Below are 27,069 nucleotides of genomic sequence, written 5' to 3'. Positions count from 1 at the left end.
ACATAGCCAAAAAAAAGACCTATAAAATGACCTAAAACTATCAAAAAAAGGACCTAAAAAGGGAAAAAAGGACGTATCAATGTGATCCAAATTAATTAATAACTTCAGTTTTAATTACATATTTAATGAATTAAAAAAAATACAAAATTCTGGTGGTATGGAACACACAGTGCGAAAAACTGAAAGCTTCAACAAAAGAGAAAGTTGCCACTTACATAGCGCGACCTTCCAGACAAGTTACGGTTTAAGGACCTTGTACCGTACCTGCTTCAGTCGTCCAAAAATATATGTATTTATTTGTTTTTTTTATTTCTTTACTACAGAAAGGATGTATAAGAGGTGATGAACTGATGATGATCCGAATTGAGAATGGGCAGTAAAAACGTAGTCGAAAGAAAGTGAAGTTGCAAAAAAAAGCCGTTAAGACCTAAAAAAAGGCTAAGAAAGGACCAATAAGCCAAAAAACACCGAAAAAGGCAAAAAAGGACAAATAAAATCCACCTTTTTCTGGCCTACAATGACCCAAAATGAACATATATTATGTCGGGCCTCGTCTTCGGACACTAGGACAAAAAAAAGGATTTTTCCTCAACTTCCGACCCCTAGTTATCATCTAACGTCCTACTGCAGGTACCAGCTAAAGACGTTAGTGGATGTTATGAAAATATCTGTACATTTGTGAAATATATGAATGTAGAAAAAAAAACAAGTGACTGCTGTGGCAACTAGCAAAATGACAAGGCAATACCACTTCTAATTGGGTTAATCCTCAAGATTCCATATACGGTAATTAAACACAAAAATTGTCACCGCGCATGGAAAAATAGCCGGTGACATTCTTAGGCTTGTAAATCAATCACCGCTGTGACAACTTCCCGACGTGTGACTCCCTCGCTTATTTTCCTATGCGAATCTTCCTTCCCCTACGGAGAAGGGGCACTGGGTGACTGTCCCCCCTCCGCAAGGAATATGGAAGCCATCGGTGTGAAACTGCAAGACTATTACGTCACAGGGCAGTTTGGGATTGAACGAGTGATTTTCCCAGAAGAAAATATGACTGCTGTATATAAGCGTAGGAGCTCGGGTTTGTGGCACAGTGGTGCGAGGCTTCAAGCCGTCATGGAGTATCTAACGGTGAGTGTAGTAGAGTACACGTTAAGGTGGACGCTGAGGACATTGCACTGTCGCCAAGCTGTGGATGCAGGGGTTCGATGCCTTGCGTTTGTAGCGTGTGGAATGCTAATGCGAGTGTACTGAAGGTGTCCTAACCAGTGCTTCGAATATTTAAACATTATTAACTTCGATCTTTCTGACATTCAATCCAAATTATCCTCAACAAAATCAATTTTAATCTTCATTTTCCTATCTTTTTTCTGACAAACCTTTATTCGCAAGTCTTCTGCCACAATGTAGTGTAGCAAAACCATTGGCACATGGATTCCAACTGTTAAAAAGCATAGTTCGTTGTGCTCTATCTTTCATCCACTTTATTGTCATCTTCTATTCACATTGTACTTTGTATTTTTGTTTTTCATGTTTTAAATCGCTCTTCTGCATCTAGTCTAAAGTCAACTTTAGGCACAGAGAAGCTAATCGGGATTGGACCTACAGTTTTACATGTAACTCAACCGTAGGGGATGGGTGATGATATGGTGAACACTCCCAAAGAAAAGACATGCCCGTGCCTGAATTCGAACTCGGGACTCCTCGCGATGTAGTGCGGTGTGCTAACCACTCTGCCAGGGAGGTCGGCCGATGATTGATGAATAGATGAGATTACAGGACAAACATGATAAAATGTTCAGAATTCAGGGACTCCCGACTACGTTAACCAGAAGCTGATGTAAATTAATTGCTGTCTTTAATATTTAAAATAACTCACTAGTATTATATAATTGGACTTCTAGGATAAACTCTTGTGTCTGATTCATTGAGTTGACAACTCCACTGAGACTTGAAGTTATGCATAGCGAAATTCAAGCCGATGTGGTAGGATGCTAAGTTATTGGAAATGCCTAACCAAGTTATTAATGTTCGACCTTAGACATCGGTTACGTTTCCATAGCTGCGATAACAACCTTCTAGTTTGACAGTGCTTATTGGATTCTTCAATAACTATACGAAACTTTAAGGGCCGGAGTGTAAAGTGTGACCCTTTCTCAATACACCCAAATGTCAACCTCACTACCACGTAGTATATCCTGGACTGCATTTTGCAGACTAACGAGGCTCTGGCGTCTGGACCCATGACTTGTGTAGTGTGCTGTTACTATGTGTCTGTGATTGTTCCTTCATCTTATCACGAATTAGCCAAAAGTGGCAGAAACGCGAATTAAAATAAATAAAATCATTCATTAATTCATTCACTTTGAGGACCAAACCCCACAAATCACTTTCTCATTGTGGTTAACTCATCGATTACCATCGCCGCTGTTTTTCTTCGACATCAGAGTCTATTAGTACTATTGCCTTAAAAAGTATCTTCCCACTAAACACTAAAAATTTGGAAAACCATACAATGCATGCAATTATCTTACTATGACTTTAAAATGGAAAATGTAGATAAAAGATGGCATCGCATAGACAAATATCAATAATGGAACATTCTGAATTCCAAGCAAATTATCACAACAACGGGAATAGAATAGTAATATGTTACCAAAAAGAACATAAAATGCATTTGAAAGGAAAATATTCATACTGACCTTGCAGTATTAATCAACAAAGAATTGAATAACTCTTCTCTGTATCATAGCTGTCTCCTTATGTAAGATTCAGGGACTTTTCCTTCAGGTTGTAAATCTATGTCATTTCCCGTTTAATCAATCTAGGAAATTGAAAGAAATATCTTAAGCTCAAACGAGCACAAGCATTAGACAGATATAAAATAGCCAAAGAGATTGGAAATGAAAGGGAAGGGAATATATTGTACATTTAGAAAAACAAAATGCAATCTCACACACACATATATATATATATATATATAAAATTAACAGTTAAGATAGTTGAGATACTAAGGAACATTTAGCATGCTTTAGGTTTTAATTCTGAAAATAAGTTCTCAGAATATATTTGAAGAACAAACTCTATGGACTAGTTAGGATTCGAACCTAGAACACTAGCTTTGTAGCACAAGTAAACCAGTTCGTCGGGGATGTCGATTGGTGTTTACAGAATTAAAGGACTACAAATTACATTTTATACATATAAAAATAAAAATTATATTTTGTTCCACTACATCCAAGGATTCTAATTTAGCATCCCCACCTGTTATTGCAATTGGGCGAAATACACTGCTTATGCTCGAAATGCAAGGATGGTACTTTCAAGAAAGGCCACGGAAGTTTCTCACATAATCCATTTCTCTTTCGCCGTTAACCTAGCGTAAGATATATGCGACGTTATACAATAGCGATAAGCGAACAAGTACGTGAAGACATTGTTTCAAGTCATGTGAAACAATGACTGCTTAGGGAAGACGTTTGCGATCTGTGTTGGAAAGGAAACTTATCCTTGCTGTTCCTCGACGGAAATACATACGGAGGAAACTGAGGAACGGAGATTTTATATTTTCTTATAAAAGTAAAGTGTGGGAAACCTATGCACATGCTTCCTCTACATATTCCCACACTTCCTATCAGGATGGGAGCTTCCAGAGTTTTTTTTTATCGAACGAATTTCTCAAGCGCGACAAAAATTGCACTGGTGAGTGTCAGACTCGGTTTGTTATTATGCCATTGTTTTTCTTGTCTTTCTCTTTGCGACATTAGGAAGATATTGAAGTAATGGAAAAGAACCGCGGAAATAGGAAATGGCGACGAGAATATGCACTTGGAAATTATTACGTGTTTTTTTTTTGTGGATATTTGCTTCATACACAACAACTATGGTCTCAGCAGGAAACAAGTTGCTATAAAAACTCTATCATTGCAAAAACATTAATTTCTTTTGTGCTTAAGATGTAAAACTTGTACCTCACTTTCAGTTAAAAACTCAAGATACAGCGTAATACTAAAAATAGTTAGTACCGCAAATGAGGAAAAACTGTAAATGTTTTTATATTAACATTTTTTTATTTCTTTGACCACTTTGATGTTATGTTTTCCACGTTATCTTTACTTTCATTATTTTACTAAAGTTCTCATTTAATTTCACAGTTCCTTATTTTTGTGTGTGGGGGAGGGGCGGTCGTAGGGCGTCTGCCTGCCACGCAGGAGACCCGGGATCGAATCTAAGGTCGACATTTTTCCGGACTTGTTCCCACATAAAGATACTCTGGGGCTCAGCCAGCCTCAACTAAATGGGTACCTAGGGGCAACCCTGGGGTGTAAAGGTGACCGGAACATAGTGCTGATCACATCACCTCCAACATGTCCCACATCCAACTACATATGCCTCATTGTATGGTGCAAAATGCAGGGGAAACTTTACCTTATTTTTTTAATTGTTCTTGTTGTTTGAATTGTTGTTGTAAGTCCATTTTAGTGTGCAGATAGGCTAATCGGGACTGGACCTAAAGTTTAAAGTGGGATGCGAACCACTGTGCTCCCACCGGGTTATTCTTTTATATTTACTCCATTATTTAAAATACAGTTGAGACTGCTTTATACGTAACCCAGTTCTGCGTAATTCTGTTTTATACATGAATTACTGAAAGTCCCGGTAAATATATAATTTAAAGACGTGTTAATTATACCTTATTTGTTAGTAATGTATTTATACGTAATTCGATGTTATATGTACTAATTTTCACAAAATACAATTGATTTGTACGTAACCAAGCTACAACAATGCCACAAAAATGACAGTTTTTTCAGTTGCTACTGGTCGGCCATGGACATCAGAGAGAGGTAAAGTTACACGCTTGACCAGAAAGTAAAATTTATTTAGGAAGTGGATGCTAATCAACAGAAAATTAAAACTGAAATAGCTGAAGATTTAGGCATAGTTTAGACCACACTTTGCGCATTCATTATATTAGTAAAAGAAATACTAGTTTAGAAGATTTTTTTAAAACTGGATAGTAAAACTATAGTGTCAACTGTGGTAGCGTTCACTAATAAAGTGGCAAATGTAATGTATCTAAAAATCAAACTTCTATATTCGTTAATTTACCACATTGTTACAGAAATAACCTGTATTACGCATATCTTGTTCCTCAAAATAGATACAATTGCATTATTTTAATAATAATATGACATGGTATCTAAATCTGATTTGTAAGTAATTCTCAGTTATACGTATTATTTTCTCTTCACCTTGACATACGTATAACCACAGATAAGGGAATTCGATGACGTCAGGCTTAGCACCCGAGCGTTGAAATTTAGCAGTGCCATCTTTTGTTTCTTTGTGGCAGAAGTGGAAGCAAGAGTGCGAGTAATGCCTCTCTACGTATCATTCCGAAACGTCTTGGGAAGGGCTGTTTCCAGTAGGAGGTCAGTGCACCGGTTTTCCTGCCATGTTTCCAGGTCTGCTTATATACCCTTGTCTGTGGTATAACTCAGGCTCAACTGTATTTCCCATTTCACTATTTTGTCTTTATTGTTCTGTGACTCTAATATTGGAAAACAAGGAGACTAGGTTTCATGAATATGATTGCAGATGTGAGAAGAATTGTAGTCGGGGCGAGATAATTCTGACCTTAATGTAGCAAATGTGGCTCTTTCTTACATTGTTTCCTTTATAGTCGCGTCGGCCTCCGTTGCGGAGTGGTTATCACAGCGCGCTACGACGCCAGAGGTACCGGGTTCGAATCCTGGCCTGGGCGTAGTTGTTCTTTGTGAGTGTCCCTTCATCAATTTAATCATATCATCATCCATCCTCATCTTCGCGATTAGCCAAAAGTGGGAGAAATACGAAGTAAAATAAACCAAATCAATCAATCCTTTATGGTCGTGAGCTCTTTCATATTTACGATAAAAAGAAGTACGATTCTCGAGTTACTGATTTTTTTCCCATTTCCTAGTGATTTTGGAAAACTTTTGATAGCTATTCTTCTGGATTTTATGCTAATTTTGATGCATATAGTAGTTTCAATAATTCAGACATTATGTTCATGTTTCGTCTCGAATATTGGATGGGCGTTTAGTTTTGGATCGATTAACGATCGCTATTCGAGTGAATAGGTGAGCAAAATTTGAAACATTTGGAAATACATAGTTACCATTCGGCAATCTTGTATCGCAATGCATTTTGTTTACCTTCACATGCAGGCTGGTAGTGAGCTGATTTTGTGTTATGTGAACGTGAAAGATGTTTATGAACTATGAACACACACAAACAAACAATATGCAGCGTAATGCAGATGCAATAATTAAATGCAGAATGCTTCGACAGGAATTTATCGATTGCCCTTCGTATTTCCCTCCGAACAATAAAAAAAACAGAGCGATTTTGTAATGCACCAGAACGAAAGCTTGCTGAAACATTCAAAATCTTTTCACATGTTTCGATACATTTCATTAGTTAATATTTTCCTCTGTTAAAAGGCTAATGCAATCATATGCATTTCCAAGGTTTCATTTGCCTATTTGTATAGACACGTTTTTAATTTTTTACGCTTTCTATTGTACCTTTAAATGTTTGCAGGGGAATAAAATTACAGTCCATTGTGTTAAGTAACTACATACACGGTGCATGTTTAATTTTGGGCTGCCTAGTCTATCTGAAGAAAGTAATTAATGTCTGTTTTCAATGTGCTAAAACATTTTTTGTCATTGCTGAAAATTTCTAGATAACACAGCCTAAACTACTCTAATTTCACATGCGGTCTTTTGTGTCATTCATCTACATAGCAATCTGTCAATGTATGTTAAATTTATTTGTAACAGCACTAGTCATTTCAAATAAGTCTGAAATTTTCAACAATTACAGTCTCACGAGACCCAGAATAATAGCACGCGGGGCTCTTTATTAATTGCATTTCTGAATTCACTTGCTTTATTTCTTTGTTCATCTTTTTAGGGGAGTTCTCCTTGCTTGTATATAATGATGCTTTTAATGCAGGCATATAAGTTTAATCACAATACTCATATGTAGTTCATGGTAAAGTATCATGCACTAGTTTCTTCTCTTAGAATTCAAATGAAATTTTTATTTTACAAAATAGCTGGATATTCTATTCTTTGTTAAGAGGTTGCAATATAGTTGCAAATTGTCCACATACTGACATATTTTCGAATACCACTTCAACAATGACAATATAATATGTCAAGAAGAGGGTTGCCAATAAAAAAAAAAAAATATTATTTTAAAAGAAAAGTACTTAGAATGCATTCTGTTTTATGAAATTTCTCTGAAAATTTCGAAGAGCCTGTCGGCCTCCTTTCTCTCTCTGTATGAAACCCTGAATTTCCAACCAATGTTCGGTATACTCATCTAAAACTTCCTGTATGTGATTTCAACCGTTCACTGCATTAGTGCAATTTCCAGACACGTACGGAACATTTGAAATTTAGTGATCAGATTACTATGATATGAAGCATGTCCTTTGACATCAAAACTCATGGTAATAACTTCCATGAATTATTTACAGGATGTATCACTTTTCATAACTACAGTAACGTACATACGGTTTGTATAACTGTTTTGGAATTTCTGCAGAAAATTCAGCTGTAGCATGTGACCCAATAGATCAGTATTTTCTCATTTCTCTTCCTTACCTTGTTTGTTTGCATCAAGTTGGCATTTGTTTATGCGTATCCACTGTGAAATCGATATGAAACGAACGGGCTGTCTGTCTGTGTTACTGTCCTTGTCTTCTGTGTTTGATCGTGCATTGACACATCATATTTCAGCATGTACTACAGCAGTGATGGGGTTTTAAAAATAAAACATATCCGGAGAGGTGCCTGTGTGAGGACTGAAGCTAGTGGTTGGTTGTGAGTGGCTTTGTGTCTGCACCATTAATAATCCAGCCTCTCGTTACGTCGACTGCAATATTACCGAAGGGAAGGATTTGTTTCATGTTTTCCATTTCCTCTTTGAACTGATAATAAATCTGCATAATTAAGCTCAAACATGCAAAAAAAAAAAGTGAAGAGATGCAATAGTGCATGTCGTATGGAATTATATCTGTACATAAAGAATGTTGATGCAGTGGAGATATATTGGTTTATTTGAATGAGGCTTTGTTTATTCAACTTCAATGTATTCAAATAAAAATTTGTGTCGATTACTGCAGAGAAAAGAGGTTTTATTGGTGAAAATAATCTCAAAAACGGGGGGATTTCATATTTTTATTAATCCAATTACAACGAACTGAAATGTTAAAGCTATAAGAGTTTTAAAATTATTGATAACGGTAGCCTACATGGAAGAGTACACGGCTAAAATTTACTTGGTTAAAAGTGACTAAATTGATAGGTTCACGTGTTATGAGTCCAAATTTTAACATTGAATTCTCAGTGATAATTATTTATGGGTGTCTCCGACGCAACACGGGAGTACACGATGACAACCGAACACAAATGAACCGATCGCTGATTCGTTGCTTTCCACCCGGCAGTTTAATAAAATCTAGTAGTATTTTCTAAAAGTGTACAGTTACTTTCGAATCGTTCTGACGCATTGTGAATGCATTATACTCTAAATAGCCCCCAATCTTAATTGAATGATGGTTTATTTTACGTGGCTTTTCTGTCACTTTTGGCTAATCGCGAAGATGAGGATGAGTGATGATATGATGAAATTCATGAAGGGACACACACAAAGAATGCCTATGGCCAGGCCGGGATTAGAACGCGGGATCAGTGTAAAAATTTTGTCGGTGTTGTAGAGCACCTATATATGAGAGAAAAGAGTACTCACCATAAAGAATTTGAAATGCAGAAAATACATAGAGAAGGAAAGTCAGATCTATGGGGAATAGTGTATTGCAAGCTACGATATTGTCAATCACATAAAAATTGTACATATTTACTACCTCTTTAATGTAAACGGTTCCTGAGATTTGGATAAAAGAAACAGACCCGTTGGTACTAAGGCAGAACATGTATCATGTTTAATAATTACATGTGGGTGGATAGGATTCATCACGATTCGACAATAATAAAGAACCGGTAACAAGGAACCGTGCGAGAACTGATCCAACATGTCAAACAAGCAACTGGTATAAACTCGGGTGTTAAATTTCGAAGGGGAAACCATTGTTAATTAGGTCCACTTGTTCTCTTGTCCAGCTGCATTAATTGTAAGCACCGGGGAGCTTAATTTTGATGCCAAAAGCAGGAAAAAGCAGCTCGTGACAAATGATACATTCCAGAGCAAGTGCTATGCGAGTTCCAGGTACATTGTTAATTATACCTAACAACAATTGGTAATATTTCAGTGTGCTTTGCAGCTTGCTCTACACCATGGTTGTTTTGCTATCATTTGCATTCTGGTGGATAGGGGTTTGATTCCAGTTCAGACACTTTGAAGACTTTTTCTTGCCATGAATTATTCTTGAGTGATGTCCATGTGTCGTTTTGTTAGGAACATCGATCAGAACAAGCCGCTGGGCTATGAGGGAACCGTAGTTAAGGGAGTACTTTCTTGACATGTTAGTCTGAGTTGAATGTCTTCTGGATGGTACGGTTTACTTCAAAATTGTCAGGGAGAACTTGGCTTGGCTATAATGTACCCTTCGCCAGATGGCTTTAACCAAGATAATGCTCCTTACGATTAAGAAGTATATTAAATACATGAGGCTGGCTGGCTCCACAGCACTCCAGTGGCTTACGCACTCGCCAGATCTCAACCTCCACAACATCTGTGGAAGGAAAGCTATGCTCGAAGATATCACCCAACACTGAGAAATATATTAGATCTCTCTGGTGCTATACAATCTGCAAGGGGCAGCGTATCTAAACTCTAGGGAAAGGGCAGTGTGTCTAAGCTCTAGGGAAAGGGAAAGGTGTCTAAACTCTAGGGTTAAAGAACGTATTCATAATCTCCGATTTACGATGCTGTAGGTGTAACTCTGTCGTCTTGTAATCAAGGGTTTCCGGGTTCGATATCTGATGGAGGCTCTTTGCTCACAGATCCGGATCCCAATTTAAACTGAACATTTAATCTTGATTAGCTTATCTGAGCATAAACTGGTAAAACTTTGGCAAACTTTTCGTCCATATCTTTCCTGGAATAATTGCGGTATATTTTTTCCAAAGGGAAATGTGTGTGGAGGAAATGTCCCACTTCTTGCTAGGTAATATTGCTATAAATTTTGCAACTGGATCTAGATCTACGGTTTCATAAGTGTTCTACAGCTTACCCAACCTCCTATCAAGTGATTCAGACCTAGTTTCTGGTGGAACTGTAATGATACCGCAACATAGTTTTCATTGGTGGGAAATCTTTATGGCATTCTGTATTTTCTTATGTCGCTTTTCTTCCCCTGTAGGCTAATTGCAAGAATGAGAATGGATGAAAGTGCTGAAAGGATATACGTAAAGGAATATACATGCTCATGTCGGGACTCGAATCCGGAACATTCGATGTCGACCACTCAACTCAGGCAGCATTCTTTTTGTTTGAAAAGTGCATTTTGGAGTGTTATTGTCCTTTTGAACAGACAACGCACATTTCACTACAGATAGGCGAGTTAGATGTAAACATTCCCTAGAGAAAATTGGTGTAAAATGTAAGTACAAGTATGTTGATTCCCGGGTATTCTTATTGTTATCTGAGCCTTAAATAACCCATTACTTCTGTTGACTGTACAAAGCCAATACCGAGTCCTTTCCATTTGACTCCATTGCTTGGCTGACTGGGAGAACTAAAGCGAATTACCGTGAGAACAGGGTGATACTCAGCCTCATGGATCTTTATAGCCTCGCACCGATGGGCGAGCAGCCTCATGGGAAATATTACCACCAATTCACACACTTCAGCGCCGATTCCTATCTCAAGACGTTGCGAGTTGCGATGGTTGGGAAAGATTCCCTATGTATATTCATTCATTCCTATCGATGAGATGAAAGTCCTCACGGTTATAAACAAGCATTGCGAAATTTATTTTACCCGTGCTACAATCCGAGAGAAGAAAATAATATTTCGGAGACCTAATGAGGCTGTTGTGAATAACGCAACATGTGAAGTTGTCAACTTTATGTAGCGGAATATATTAACGACACAGGTTGATTGCCGTGGAGGAGAGAAAAGACAGGGTGCGATGTTACACTGAAACACTCAAGGGCGAGGAAGAGAAAGGGGTGGTGCTGCTTCAATAAACCAGAAATACCATATTGATGTATTGTGCTACGCCCCTTGTGGGTACGTACTTGAATGTTATTTTCCACGGCTACAGATATCTTAATCTCAGGGGGATAGGTTCTTTATTTGAGAATTCCAAATAAGAAAGCGTTTTATAGCCAAGAGGATATAGTTAAATGCGGATCTATATTCTGAGAACTATACAAAATAGAGAGAAAAAATATATATATGTATAATCGAAAAGGCTTCTTCTTCTTTGACTATCAACAAGGCTTTTTCTTCTTTGATTATCGTAAGGCTTCTTCTTATTTTATTATCAACAGGCTTCTTTTTTAAAGCGTAATCTTATTTATGCGCTCGCTTTCCCCGCTTCTTTGGCAAACAATACAAGCTATACTTGTAGAAAGAGTAGGGTCGACTAAACTGACAATAGCGCCACCTCCTATTTAACGACCAAAGGCGAATAACCAGGATCGCTAATAACAAGCGTTACCAATGGCCCAGTGCGACTAATAAAGAGCGCAACCGAAAAGTGCTTCGGGGCGTCTAATTTGACACAGCGCCACCGGGGACAAACAACCAAAACACTGACGATGTTCTCCTCGTCAGAGGAATAAAAAGAGATAGATTTCTGAATTCGTTCGCTTACTTAATAACTTTCCTAAACGTTTCATATGCGGCCATATTCTTAATTCTTTTAATTTACTATATACAACATTCTATTTACTTCTTTTATAGTATTTGAACTCTTCTTTTATATATTTCTCAATTTACTATAATATATATAATCCCTCTTCTCCGCTCCAAGTTTTTTATAATTTCCTTTGCTCCTCTTTATATAGCGTGCTGTCATCTCTCGTCGATTCCTCCATTCCTCCTTGCAACTTTCATTGTGTCATCGAAACTGGCACGTGACAATTGTGCACCATAATCCAACCCCCCAAAATAATTCAAATATAACGATATACATAAGAGATAGTGGCAGTGCTGTCACCTTGTCATCGAAAGGTCCTGGGTTGATCTCCGGTGGAGGCAAATTGCACAGTGGCTCGTGTCCCACTTTAAACTCTAGGTCCATTCCCGACTACCATATCTGTGCATAAATTGGACTTTTTCGATACATATGAGTTTACTCATCTAGTCTCAAAGGGACAGTGAAGTTTATCGTAGCGTGGAATGTTTGATTGAAATTAAAATTTTGGATGCGTCAGCACTTGCTGTCTTTGCACCCGTCACTTTATAAGGGGTCCTTTACCATAACTAAAATCAACACGCGTCTTTGAGGACCAAAATCTTCTTATCTAGTTAAGAGCTGAGGCTGTAGAGGAGCACTCAGCACATACAAGGACAAAGGTCCGGACAACAAGTCCTATAGAGGATTATACAGACGCCTGATCCTCGTTGGCCTTCAAAATTGCAGTTAGGTGGAAGTGAGGTTCGCTTTCGGGTGCCCCTTTACATCTCACAGCGTGGAATGTATTAAAAAAATGAATATTTAACAAACGTAGATGTAAGACAAATTTATAATTAAACACAATCTTAATTCGTAATATTTATACACTCCACTATACACTTTATACACCACAGTCCTATTTCTTCCCAAAATCTTGACAATAAAATGTAATATTTAGATGAAGGACCGGTGGCAAACCACCATCGTGAGGAAATTGGGGAGCTACGAGTGAGTAGCGTAACCCGGTCTCGGAAATCTCTTATAACGGCTGGGGATTCGACGTGCTGACCCCACGTCACCCCAATACCGGTTCAAGATCTCCACACCTCTAGGTAGGATTGTGGGAGGGAGACTGGCAATCGCGAGATCGGCCTAGTCCCTTTAAGGGCTGTCGAGCCACTGGTTATTTAGATGAAGTGGTTCATGCAAGAAACCAACTTTCCCCTTTCATTCATAGATAGTAATAATTAAACTTCATCATGTCTCTTGATCAGAGTCGCGGTAGTCTAGTCTGACTACAAAGAGTAAGACCGGGTTCGATTCCCGCAATGGTAAGGTGAGCATTTTCCCGACAATGTCACCGCACAAATCCGTTTTTAGGGTTGATGCAAATCACATGACCTCCATTATAACCAAGGTCGAGAATGTGTTGGATCATACTTCCACACTCACCATGTGTCTTTATGCAAGGGTGCCATGTACAGCAGATAGTTGTACCTTCCACAAGTCTTTAGTCACATATCTTAAACATTAAGATTGATATCAAATTGTTTCATGACCATTTTATTGACAACTAGGAATGATTATTATTATTGATTTAGTTTATTTTACTTCGCGTTTTGTGCCTCTTGGCTAATTTGCGAAGATGGGGATGAGTGATGAAATGATCAAATTGATGAATGGACATTCACAAACAACCAAGCCCGAGCGGGATTCGAATCCGGGACCCTTACAACTTGGAATTAAAGTCTCAAAACACCGTAAAGTATAAGTGAGATACGCGTATTAAATCTGATCGCGTTCTAATAATTTACGCTGTGAAAAGGTATACCTGCATTGTCAAATAATGCTATGGATAGTCTTAGCAACAAATTTTAATTCACTTTGAATCTATTCTATCAGCATTTTTCATAAGATGAAGAGTCACTTGAAAAACTCTCACACTGCAAGAACAACTATTAAACACACTTTTCTGTACCTCATAAAAATGTTTAAAAATATTTACAGCCTTCACTGTATTTGAAGAAAGAGGAACACTTAATCTTCTAAAATTAATACATTTCATCTGATAGTAAATGATAATATTGTCACATGCCTAAGAATTTTTTTTTCTCAGCATTAAAATGTTCCTTCTGCATTGCACAATTGTTGCGAATGATGACGGAGAAGTAAATTGATTAAAAATTGAATATTTATTATTTTAATTAACACTAAAAACTAATTTATTTCCTACCTTCGAAAATTAAACTCGGTCCAGAGTTCAGTTCCTCTTATTAGAAAAGCAAGTGGTCTCTTTTTCACGTTCCCTGAAAAAAAAGAGAAATGTACATGATTTACCTGAAATAGTTTGTGGAGATAATTTAAAATAATGCGAGTTTTAATTAAACAAGTTAATTCAGAATATATATATACATATATATATATATATATATATATATATATATATATATATATATATATAATTTTGTTGCATATAGGCTTATTACATTTTTTTAGATGCGAGGCAATATTTTTCAAATTTAACTACAAAAAGAAATCTGGACACCTACGTACACTGTTACAATGTTTGTTTTAGTGCATCTTATGAACCGACATGTTAATTAAGATTCAGGTTTACAAAATACATCTTGCATAAATGTTTACAAAAATATCGTCTCATAATTTGTAAGCGTACAAGTGAATCACCGAATAATAATGGTTTATTTTAAGAATTCAAAAATGCTGAAAATAGTATTCTTGACCACTTTACATCAATTGAAGGCAATCGTTCCTAAATGAAGGAAATTGTTAAAAAGAAAGTGTGCTTTCCAAGATATGCTAAGAGGTAAGCAGAGATTTGAAAAATTATCTTGTTAGATTTGAAGAGTTGATAAAATAATGGCGTTTTACTTTCTCTATAAATTAAATAAGAATTGTAAATGACGCATTCATATAACTACTGAAAAGAGTGCCGGGAGGCAAAAAGTGGTTCGGATCAAACTTAAAACTGTAGGTCCAGTCCCAAGTAGCCTATCTGTGCATAAAAGTGGAGTTAAAACAAAACTCAAAATATTACTACTGAATACTTATTTTTTGAACATAATAACTCTTTATTCATATATAATATTTGTGTATTGAACAATACCATGCATTGGTTTAATGCAAAAGCTCTTTACAAGGAGAAACACAATTAGTAACTTCCATGTTCATCAATATCGTACATCAAGTATGTACTTTTTATTTATATTTATAAAAAAATACTGAATTTGTGATGATACATATTCCCATGTTCTGTATTAATTGTATTGGCCTGTACAATATCATACATATTTAACTATATTGCTTTCATTAACACGAACAACTAGTATGTTAGATTTTATTTTCTGCTATGAGAAAGGTGCCCATACCACCCCACAAAATGTGATAAGACAATGAGAAAAGAGCAACATGAAATGTATTAAGTACATCAATTTTTTATTCGCAGGGTGTTGTTCTTGTGCTACTGGTAACCAATGGCTACGGAGATCCGCAGGGCTACAACTATCCTCGACCTAACGTTCCGTTTGGATCAAGTACAACGCCGAGCACACCGACTGGAACTCCATTCACTTCAACGGGCAGACCAAGTAGCACTCTAGCACCATCTGTTGGAGGAGGCGGTACCTCAGGCTTTTCCTCGTCTACTCAAACCAGCATTGGTGGCGGCGGTGCTGGTGGAATTGGTGCTGGTAGTGGGACTGGTCAGTCGAATTATCAGTCATCACAGCAAGGTTACCAGTACAATTCCGGCAATGCTCAGTTTGGGTCAGGTACTCAAGGAGGTGGGAGCCAGGGGTCATATCAGCAGGGTAGTTCCGGCGGTTCAATTTCAAGACCTAGTGACTCTTACACCGCAGTGCTTCAGGGAGGTTCGGCAGGCGGTTCAAATGCACAAGTAAGCAACGATATATCGTCCCAGCTGGGCGGTCGTCCCGGAGGGCAAGGGGCTGGTCAGTTTTCCGGAAGCACGTCGTCGCAAGGCGGATACAATTACAACCGTCCACAAGGTTCCTTTGCACCATCAGGTGGACCTGGTCAAGGCAACTTTGGTGCAAATCAAGCCGGTGGTTCGTTCGGAACATCTTCAGGTGGTGCTCAACAAGGTGCGGGTGGAGGTTTTGCAGGAGGCCAAGGTGGTCAGCAGGGATATTCTTACAATAGGCCCGGAGGTGTTGGTGGAGGGCAGAATTTCCAATCAAGCACGTACCGACAGTCTTCTTTCAAGACGGTAGGTGCTCCTTCTACGACACTGAGACCACCAATACCGACAACACCACACGGATCGTCTGCGGGAGGTCCCGCTGGTAGTGGAGGATTTGGAGGGTCTTCTGGAAGTGGTTATCAATCTGGTTCTGCCCAAGGTCAGGGAGGATATAACTACAATAGACCTCAGGGAGGAGGGCAAGGATTCGGTCAAGGTTCTTCAGCTGGCGGTTTCCATCCATCAGGAGGAGGTCAATCCGGTAGCAGCTTCGGTCAGTCTGGCAATGCACAGGGAGGTTCTTTTGGTTCTTCAGGTGGCCCTTCTGGTGGACCAGGACAAGGTTACAACTACAATCGCCCAGCTTCTGGTGGCGGTGCTTTCGGCGGCGGTGGAAACCAGCAGACCCAAGGTGCACATGGTTTCTTTGAAAGTTCCCATTCCTCTACTGGTTCTGGTTCTCTTGGCGGTCCGTCTGGTAATGCTATCTCCAGTCAGCAAGGATACGCATACAATAGACCTGGAGGGTCGGGCAATTTTGGAGGTCAAGGTGGTGGTGGTTTCCAACAAGGTGGTGGAGGTGCTGGAACAAGACCAGGAACCATTACCCAAGCTTTCCAACAAGGAGGCTACGGAAGTCAGAGTTCTGGAGCACAAAGTGGTTTTGGCGGTAGTCAGGGTTCTGGAACATCAAGTAGTTTCGGCGGAGGGCAGGGTGGCACATCAGGGCAGCAAGGATATTCTTATAATCAGCCAAGCATTCAGTTCCCAGGTTCTGGAGCTGGTTCTTTTGGTGGGCAGCAACAGGGTGGAGGAGGAAGTGGAAATTTCAACCAACAGGGAGGACATGGTGGATTTGGTCCAGGAAGTGCCCCAGGATCAGGGAGTGGTTTTCAAAATCAACAGCAAGGATTCATTTCCAGTGCTCAAGGCGGGAGACCAGGTAGTGGTTTTCAGCAAGGTGGAGGCGGTGGTAGTTCGAATTACCAAACATCCCAGCAAATCAATGAAGGTTTATATGGGGCACCAACCAGTGGGCCAGCTGGAGGATCTAGTGGATTTCACGGACAAGGTGGCCAATCCTTTGGACCTTCTGGTCCTTCTGCTGGCTCTGGAAATTACCAGACTTCAACACAATCCGCACAGGGTGCATATGGTTCTCAAGCCGCTGGACCTAGCTCTGGAAATTACCAATCTTCAGCACAACAAAGTCACAGTTTTGGAGGGCAAGGTACAGGTGGCGCTGGATTTGGCGCACAAGGAGGTCAAAATTTCGGGACTCAAGGTTCTGTTGGCCCTGGTGCTGGTGCACCACAAGGTTTGTATGGTGCTCCAATCGCTGGTAGTATAGGTCCAGGGTCTAGTCAATCTTTAGGTGGTCAAAAGTTTGGTTCGCAAAGTTCCGGCGGTCAAAATTCTGGATCTGGTGGTTATCAAGGATCGAGTCAATCAAGTTTCAATAATCAAAATTACGGTGGTTCAGGTTCAGGCGCGGGTCAGTCCTTTGGTGGCCAAGGAGGCGTTTCAAGTTTCGGCGGTCCACAACAAGGGTTGTATGGAGCTCCGGCTGGGGGTCCAGGATCCAGCTCGGGAAATTACCAAAGTGGACAGTCTTTTGGGTCACAGGGATCTGGTATAGGAGGACCAGCATCTGGTGGTTATCCATCACCTACACAGTCAAATCAAGGTTTTGGGTCTCAAGGCTCAGGAGGCGTAGGTGGTGGTTCTGGGGGTAATTATCAATCAAACACACAGTCAAGCCAGAATTTTGGAGGCTCCGGAGGCCCTGGTTCTGGTTTCAATGCAAACCAAGTTGGAAATAATTTGAACCAAGGGTTATATGGAGCTCCAGCTAGTGGACCAGGAACTGGAAGTAATTATTACCAATCGTCTTCACAGTCAAGTCATTCACAAGGACAAGGTTCTGGTGGTGCAGGACCAGGATCTTCGAACTTCCAATCAGGGCAATCGTTTGGAACGCAAGGCCAAGGGATTTCAGGAACCGGCGGCGGTAGCTTCCAAACATCAACGCAATCGAGTCAAAGTGTTGGCGGTCAAGGAGGTACAAGTTCCGGATCCGGTGGAAACCAATTCGGTTCCCAATTGAATCAGGGATTATACGGAGCTCCAGCTGGTGGTCCCGGAGCTGGTGGTCCTGGATCTGGTGCAGGAGGACCTGGAGGCAGCGGATACCCGTCATCACAGTTTGGATCTCAAGGTTCTGGTGGATCGAGCTCAGGAACAGGACATCAGTCACAAGGACAATTCGGATCTTCATCTGGCGCGCAAGGGGGACAGGGTTCAGGTGGACAAGTATCAGGTCTGTATGGTGCCCCATCTGGTGGTCCAGCTGCTGGTGGTCCCGGTGTTGGTGGAGGACCCCATGGATCTGGTGCAGGAGGACCTGGAGGCAGCGGATACCAGTCATCACAGTTTGGATCTCAAGGTTCTGGTGGATCAAGCTCAGGAACAGGACATCAGTCACAAGGACAATTCGGATCTTCATCTGGAGCACAAGGGGGACAAGGCTCAGGTGGACAAATATCAGGTCTGTATGGTGCCCCATCTGGTGGTCCCGGGGCTGGTGGTCCAGGTGCTGGTGGTCCCGGTGTTGGTGGAGGACCCCATGGATCTGGTGCAGGAGGACCTGGAGGCAGCGGATACCCGTCGTCACAGTTTGGAGCTCAAGGTTCTGGTGGATCAAGTTCAGGAACGGGACATCAATCCCAAGGACAATTCGGATCTTCATCTGGAGCACAAGGGGGACAGGGTTCAGGTGGACAAGTATCAGGTCTGTATGGTGCCCCATCTGGTGGTCCAGCTTCAGGATCTGGTAATTACCAATCTTCATCCCAATCTGGACAAACCTTTGGAAGCTCTGGTCCTGGTGGCCCAAGTCCATCCTATGGGGGCCCAGGTTCTACAGGAGGTGGTCAAACTTCATCTGGACATTTCCAATCGTCAACGCAGTCAAGTCAATCTTCAGGCGGAGGAGGTCCCAGTTCAACATATGGACCCCCTACATCAACTGGTGGATCAAGTTCCAGCAGTTTCCAGTCTTCGTCGCAGTCAAGCCAATCCTTCGGGCAATCAGGTGCTGGCGGTCCTAGCCCGTCCTACGGGGCTCCAGGTTCTGGAAGTGGTTCTTCGACACCTGCAAGGCCATTTGTTCCCCAGTCTGGAGGTGGAGGTTCTTCTGTAGGCTCATTGTCTGGTTCCAATACAGCAGTTCCAGCCGGTTACGTATACAATCGTCCCAAAGTTCCATTTAATATCCCAGCAAGGCGAAGTCGAAGAACAAAATCAACAAAATCAGCTGTCGACAAGCAAGGATGACTATTCACAACAGAATACAGTGTAAGTATTATTGTACATCTATTTCTAAATCATTAATTTTAGTCTTGTGTGCACCAACAAATGTAAGCATTACTGTTTGCATCATTTGTTGTCATGAATCAAGGGGCCTCTCCGATGGCGTAGTGGTAGCGTCGTCGCCTTGTAATAAAGGGGTCCCGGGTTCGATACCCGGTGGAGGCACAAGTGGTTCGGATCCCACTCTAGGTCCATTCCCGTTTAACCTTTCTGTGCATAAAGTGGACTTAAAACACCAACTCAATCAATGATGAATATTTTTTTTAAGATCTACAAAATAACAGCAATAAATTAAAAAGCGATAGAAAACAATGTAACCTGTTATGTAGAAAGATTGGAACAGGATGTGGTGAGTAAATGACTCAGATAGCTGAGGGAAAAAAGAGAGATAACTTAGGTATAACATTCTAAACTTAGGTGTAACTTTCCAAGATATTGATAGAGATTTCATTTAGAAAAAATAAATAACTGGTGTATAATTTTACTGTCTCTGAATAGTTGTGTAAAACAATGTCTATGTATTATAAAAAATACAATGATAGAAATGTATTTTGCAATTTATTTTCTCTTACTTGTATAGTTAAGAAATAATAATTATATTGAAACATATATATTGAACAAATTCAAAGTTGAGTGGGTGAATTGTGCAGTCACGCAGTAAAAGGAGGAGGAGGCTTCTGCATTAAAATTTAAGCATTTGTATTGCTGAGTTGTAGGTAATATTTGAATGATTTTTATTTCCAATGTATTATACTATGAAATAGTATGATACATCATACATATGATATCTATGAAATTATTGGCTAAAAATATATTTCTTAGACATGAAAGACAGGATTCGAAGAGGCACAAAGAAAATCAAAAGCATTCAATAGTAGGTTGCATGAAAATTTGAATATGTAATAGTCTATTTTCCCTTAGAACGCCTACACTGAACATCACTTCACTTCATGTCTTTGGTTCAAACTGAGTTGCTTCAAGTGAAATTCCTATAAACCTTGCCTACTGACATGTGCTATTGTGCTTTATAGCCTAACATATTTGTATATTTTCAATATTAAGAATATAAATAATTTTCTAATAGACTAAACTACGGATTTATCACATAATTTCTTCTCCATTCATTCAAAAATTGCTAATAATAAAGCGTAAACATTTAATTATTACTTATTTTTCCATTACAGGTTGTATACATGATCATCATTCTTGATTAAAAGCGGAGGTCAACTACATCTACCACAACAACACACCAATGATATACGATATTCAACTATAATATAGCTTTTATATCATTAATCGGAGACTGATAATGCGTGCAGAGAATAAGAGGTACGCAATTTTAAGGAAAAGAAGAAAATGCCAAAAAAAGTAATATACTTACATTTGTAACTTTACTTATATTTTTGTAATAAATTATATATAACTGACATTTTATTTTATGTTCTCAATTGCACTAAAGTTAAGTTGGAAAAATATTGTGTGCGCAATATTGTGTGATCGCAATAGATATGTGCATATTTAAAAGCAAGGTTCACAGTAGCTTTTGCGTTAACATCATTGGATGAGATCCTACTTCCATAATTCCCTATGTGACTCCATCGTGCTGTTAAACGCACATAAGACAACTTTACTTTCACTATAATGACATTACTACATTTTATACCATGAGTTATATTAAGAAACTAAGATTTCCAATTGACTCCAACAATTTTTGTTATAAGCTCAGCGCCTACTTATTTTTGGGTGTGAATCAAGATTATGGAAATGGAGGACTTTCAAGCTTTTAAAATTATTTCCCAACTTTTCTGTTAGCTAAGTTTCAACACACGAATATAGCGTGGCTTTTGGTTAATTTCTCCTGCCTTATGCTGGAAGCTATGTAAAAAAATATACAAGTCGCATCATTGACAAAAAGTTTTAATTGTTGACCATGGCGAGTGTAATGTTACTAAATACCGGTGATTAACACTGACAAAGTTAGGTTTCTGTTTAAAACTTACGTGGAAAACTGCAGAAGTCGCTGTAATAACATGCATAGAAAATATCGAAGAAGAAATGATCAATGCGAATTACTTGATAATGTCAGAAAGGTATTTAGATACAGAAAAAAATAATGAATATTCAGAACATTTTTTGATTTGTTATAGTGAATGGAAAGGAAAAAATGTTACAATACATTGAAAAACGTATAATAAACTTTCTGCTGAGTTTGGTATATGTTTCTCATATTAATGCCCATATAGTATGTAGTTTCAGTTAGTCAATTTGGAGAGAATTCCACGTATGTTTTTTTAAATTTCAAAGTAACCACACAATGAACCAAAACCTCAATTTTCTGAATTTTTGTAGGCCACGGCCACTAATTTTTGGATTTGGAAAATCTCGTTTTTAATTTTTCAACATTGAATAACAATGAAACTAGTCATGAAATGAGTATTCAGAAATTTGCAACTCTTATTTAATCAGAAGATACTTCAAAATTAAAGAATATGAAATTTTACGAGGAATAACCACCCTCTGTCAAATAGTAGTTACCCACAGTTTGATTCATGTTATGAACTGAAAATGATAACATGCAATTCCTCCAAAAAATATTTGATTTGATTTCATCTGATCTTTGTTATTGACCCTCACTTTTCTGCCACGTTTGGCTAATCGCGACGATGAGGAGGATCACCCGTGTCCAGCCCGGGATTTGAACAGCGTCGTAGCGTGCTGTGCTAACCACTCAGCCACGGACTCCAGCAAAAGAGAAAAAACCAGCCATCTCGTGAAGCGCCAGGAATGTAATCAAATTTGGTACCGACGTGCTTTGTTCGTTATTTAAAGCAAATTGAAGTATGAATAATTCAACGAATATATCTCCTTATTGAGTTACTTCTTTTTCTTTTTTAGCCCCTCTTCGTCCCGTTCAATTAAGTCTCACCCCCTCTTGCTCAGCCGTTTCAGTGCTTCCAGCCTGTGCTCGCCCAACTTATGAATTTACCAACGCATGACGTAATTCTTGTTCGGGTTTTGCAACGTTGAATCAAGCCCATCTTCCTTGCACTGCTTAGCGTGCTCCTGTATTACATTAACATGCAAGACGCTAAAATTCTAACCCAATATTTTAGGGGAAACCGTCATTGCAGAATCTATTTGTCGTTAATTCTCATACCAATTAACGCAACAAGAACATTTCTTTTGCTTGATTTGCAATTAGAACGCACATATAGAACTCTCTGAAGTTTTGGCATGGTCAAGGTAACACATGCAAATGAGAGCTCCACCGTAATCTTCAATGAAAATTTATAAACTAGGTTCTTGGATTTGTGAAGAATGCTATTGTACATGCTTCGTTTTCGTATAATTTTAGTCTTTAAACATTTGAAAACCGATCATTGTCGGTATAGGCTCTTAAGTGCAATGTTCCGTTTGAAACAGCTTTACGGTTAAATTTACACTAAAATGAAGCATGCTAAAGTGGTCCACTTGAAAGCCTAGCCCATTTTCGTATGTCACATGCCCACCTTTACATTTAAAATCTGAAGTTGAATCCAAGATGGCGGAGTACAAAATGGCCGCCATGTTGGTCACGTATCCTATCTGGTTCCCACTATTCTGTATTATATATCGGTATGTTTTATCCCTGTTTCATCATTCATATTTGTTTTCAATGAGTGTTTCCTTACTTATAGACTACCGTGTACTTCAAATCCTGGGCAAGACATCAATGGCGTGACCAGGATTTTCGAAACGGGGGGTTACATATACATTTTTATAGTTAGTACTCACTTTGCCACGTTTCCGTGCGTTTGACGTTCCTTTTAGTAATACTGGGCCAAATGGGGAGGGGGACCCCAACAACAACAACCCCCCTTGGGCGCGCCACTGACGTGTGTCCTATTCTTTCATATTCCATAAATTCTCCACTTATCTTAATCGTATTATTGACCTAAAGAGGACACACGTCAGATGGGTAAAATAGCCAAAACTTATTTCATGTCGCAGGGGCATAAGCAGGCATTCAAATATACGAACTTCCCATGTTATGCAGTCCTGTTGAACACAGGGTTGTATTTAGAAGAAGGGGTGAGTTCTTCATTGCGTAAAGGTTCGTCGACCTCATTCGTAGAAGAATATTGCGTGCGGAGCAGCTGGTCGAAACCCAAGCAGCCAGGAGACAATTGCGTGAAGAAGAGAAGAGTGCGTTACGACCTGCCCCACCGTGAAAACGCAGGGGAAAAGGACCCAGTCACGCACCTCGCAGCGACCGACAACTTAACTAGACGCTCACGAAAGGAGGAGGACCAGGACCATGGGCGTCCGGAAGGGGGAGCAAGGGGGGGCCGTGGCCCCCCCTGGAAAATGAAAGTCAACCAAAAAATATGTATTTCACACATATAATTTCATTTTAGGCACAATAATTTGTGTTAATTATTGCATGAACACCATAAATTCATATTTAAGCAATGTTTTTTAGGGAACAACACTATTTTTGGTGAAATTTTGCCTTCGTTTGCCCCCCCCCCTGGAAAAAAATACCTTTCTTGCCCCTCCCTGGAAAAAATCCTGCGGACGTCCATGACCAGGACCACTGATGAATTGAGAGACTTCTGAATGTCCTCGAGCTCTAAGTTGAGGAAAGAGATTCTTTAACAGGCGCAGACAAAACGCATATGCAAGCACAGAAATTAGGAATTTCACATGTTAATACTGCACACTTGAAATTCAGTTTTTGAAATAATGCTTTCGAAGTCTTGTTTGAAAATGATAAAACAAAATTCTCCATTAGCTCAGAAAAATTGGACAAATGTTAAATGATTAGCGACAATTCCGGTAACAACCGTATATTAAGGTGACGTGATGCACACTCAGCACCAAATACCTTCTTAGAGTTGAAGAAGGTATTGAATCCATCCATTTTTTTCATTCTTTCTATTCCTCTTATGTTATTGCTTTTCCACTCCTTGGGTTAATCGCAACGATTGGAATGAATTATGAAATGGATTGTGCGACAAAAACACCGATATATTCATGCCTTAACAATTGGAATCATTGATTTGAGAATCGAAATGTACATTTGGGTCCAGTAGCGGTGACTTGGTGCCATAACTGGGAGGGGGGGGGGAAGGACAGTTTACTCTTTTTTGGTAAACAAGCTTAGCATTCAGAGGTCATTGTGAGGGGCAAAAAGTTGGTGGGAAAGGGGGAGGAAATGCCCCTAAACCCACTCTTTGGGCCAATCAAATTTAATCAGACAATGTTGTCTGGACATCCAATATGTTCAGGCCTTTGAATAATGTACAGCCAAATATGATTGACAAAGAACCTAATCTAAACGTCATGTTGTGACTTGCTTGTGAAATGAGATGAACAGCACAGATAATGAAACATGACTAAGAGAAAATGAGAACAAGACATGAAGCGCATGCTTCTAACCCATGCCACTATTGTTAAATTGCTAACAAAAATTGTGAAACGAGATGGCTGTGCTCTAAACCTCGTGCAGCACTTAGAATTTAATTGAATTATTTTACGCAGTGGTCATTATTTTTTCGTATAAGAAAGAAAATATGTCATTGGAAAAATACTACTATACACAGACAATATGCAAAAGGAACTTGCAGCCCGTTGATGCAGAAATTTACGATCTTCTACAATAAATAAGCATGGATAAAAAATTAACTGAACTCCTGCTCTTGAGTTAGATCATAGTTTCCATTTCGCTTAATATATTCGAAATGACAGGCTACTATAGGATTGGGAAACCATTTGTGTTTCCCGAAGTCAATGTATTCATGACTAGGTATTTTTACAATATAGGCTAACTACAGCTCACCGCTCAGGAGATGATCCCCGACGGAAGTGAAGTGACGTAGTGAAGCAACTCCACTATTGCGGTTGGGGGAGTTCACTCTGAGTGAGAAACACACGTGGGCCCGCTGTATCCGGTGCAGCGACGCAAGTCGTTTAGGGTTACCCGACGTCCTCCTTTACCCGGACTAAACATCTTTTTCGGGTCCTAAAAATGGTTCGGGCGGGTTTTTAGGAAAATTTAGAAATATCCACTTTTTGGGGGACAAAGACAACTGCTTAACTTCAAGATTAGTAACAAAATGTTATTTGTAAATGATTGTTACTAATTTTGTTTCCGTTTTCAATTTGAAAGTAAAGAAACACAACACTCTCGGTTGCAAGCGCAATGACAAGAAATGTTTCTTCCAACAATGAAAAATTGATGGACTTTTGCGTCTTCTGTTGTCGCCGCTCGCCGTGTGAAGTTTTGATTTCAAAGCATTTGCGACATCTACCGCGGCTCGTGGTGAGCAGCAAGTTTCTAACAATAGGTAAGAATATGCGATACGCCGAGGCTTAATCCTGTTGATCAGCGATCTGAACCATTCTGAAACGCAAATGTGTTTTTAGTGACGACTTACAGAAACGATTTCCTAACTTTAGGCCTGGAAGAAACAACTCCAAGGCAAAATGTAAATTTATGTTATTCTTTTAAAGTAAGAGTTCAAGTTTCACAACCGTATAATATTACCTTCATGGGCATATTGATTGAATATTTAGACATTTGGCTATAATGTAGCCTATTATTAGTTATACGGAAACGGTGTAAAATTATTTTACAGGGATGCGAGATCTATAAGCTCAGCAAAACACCAGTAAGCACAAAACATGTGTTCGAAGTGCTGCATCTTCGTCGAAAGTTAACTTTTTGCAATCTAAAAATGTCCTCTTTTTTAAAAGTTTGTCATCTGATAACTCTAAAGTCGTTGCCGTATATCATGTTTTAAATTCTTTGAAATACAGTCTAAATAATGCACAGGATAAGCAATACAAAAGTATTCTGGACACTCAAAAGAAAAGCAGCAACATGTTGACGCAAATCAACTCCTACGCACTTCCAAAAGGACACTAGACCGCAGTGGAAGAGTTTCTGCTAACCCTAAAATGTGCAAATGAACCCGTCCTTCCCTTTACCCCTGCTCCCCTCACCTCTAGTTTGGGGATTCTCGTGACCTGACTGCTGTAGGTTCTGGCATTTTGACTGCTTACCCTTTTAGCATCTATAAGTAGAGATTTCCACAGGTTTTGGATATTCACACTAACGCAAGCTTGGCTCGATATTACACTACTCATTGCATCCTATGGGCTTAATTCTAAGGAGGGTTTGGTACTTAAAGCCTTATTTATATCTTTTGTTACCATTGTTGTGTTCACCCATTCTTGTTTTGGAAAAGGAGTTCAGATTGTCCCGTGTTTTCTTCCCATCTTAACAATCCAAAACAACGGAAAATCAAATTTTGTAATCTTGGCACCAAAAACTCATTTCAGAACTGATTTCAAGTAAACATGGCTGTACATTTTCAAGAAACGAAAAACTGCATTGCAGACTTTACTTATCGAGCTCAGTGCGTGAGGTAATGTGATGGTCGTCGATCGCCATGATTCAGAGATCTGAACAGTCATTGTCCTAATAACATTATTAGTGGGTCCAATACTTTCACGTTTAAAATTTCTCTTGCACATTCGTAATCTGGGATAAAATTCACTACAAGTCTTGTGTGATTATTATTAGTATTATTAAACTTCGAAATGGTGACTATGTGGATTAAGA

General features: G+C 39.3%; 1 protein-coding gene across 1 annotated transcript; it reads left to right on the top strand.

Annotated features, from left to right (window-relative positions):
* The first annotated feature begins 1,106 nt into the window (after positions 1-1,106).
* Positions 1,107-20,887, top strand: LOC145978618 (uncharacterized). Its single transcript, XM_083111348.1, has 3 exons — positions 1,107-1,134; positions 15,333-19,445; positions 20,645-20,887. The coding sequence occupies exons 1-2, from the start codon at positions 1,120-1,122 to the stop codon at positions 19,422-19,424; spliced, it is 4,107 nt and encodes a 1,368-aa protein (XP_082967474.1). The 5' UTR covers positions 1,107-1,119; the 3' UTR covers positions 19,425-19,445; positions 20,645-20,887.
* The last annotated feature ends 6,182 nt before the right edge of the window (positions 20,888-27,069 follow it).

The sequence above is a fragment of the Lepisma saccharinum genome, chromosome 25 (assembly GCF_977018435.1).
Source record: "Lepisma saccharinum chromosome 25, izLepSacc3.1, whole genome shotgun sequence".
Classification (NCBI taxonomy): Eukaryota; Metazoa; Arthropoda; class Insecta; order Zygentoma; family Lepismatidae; genus Lepisma; species Lepisma saccharinum.
This window is presented reverse-complemented; position numbering and strand designations above follow the sequence as displayed.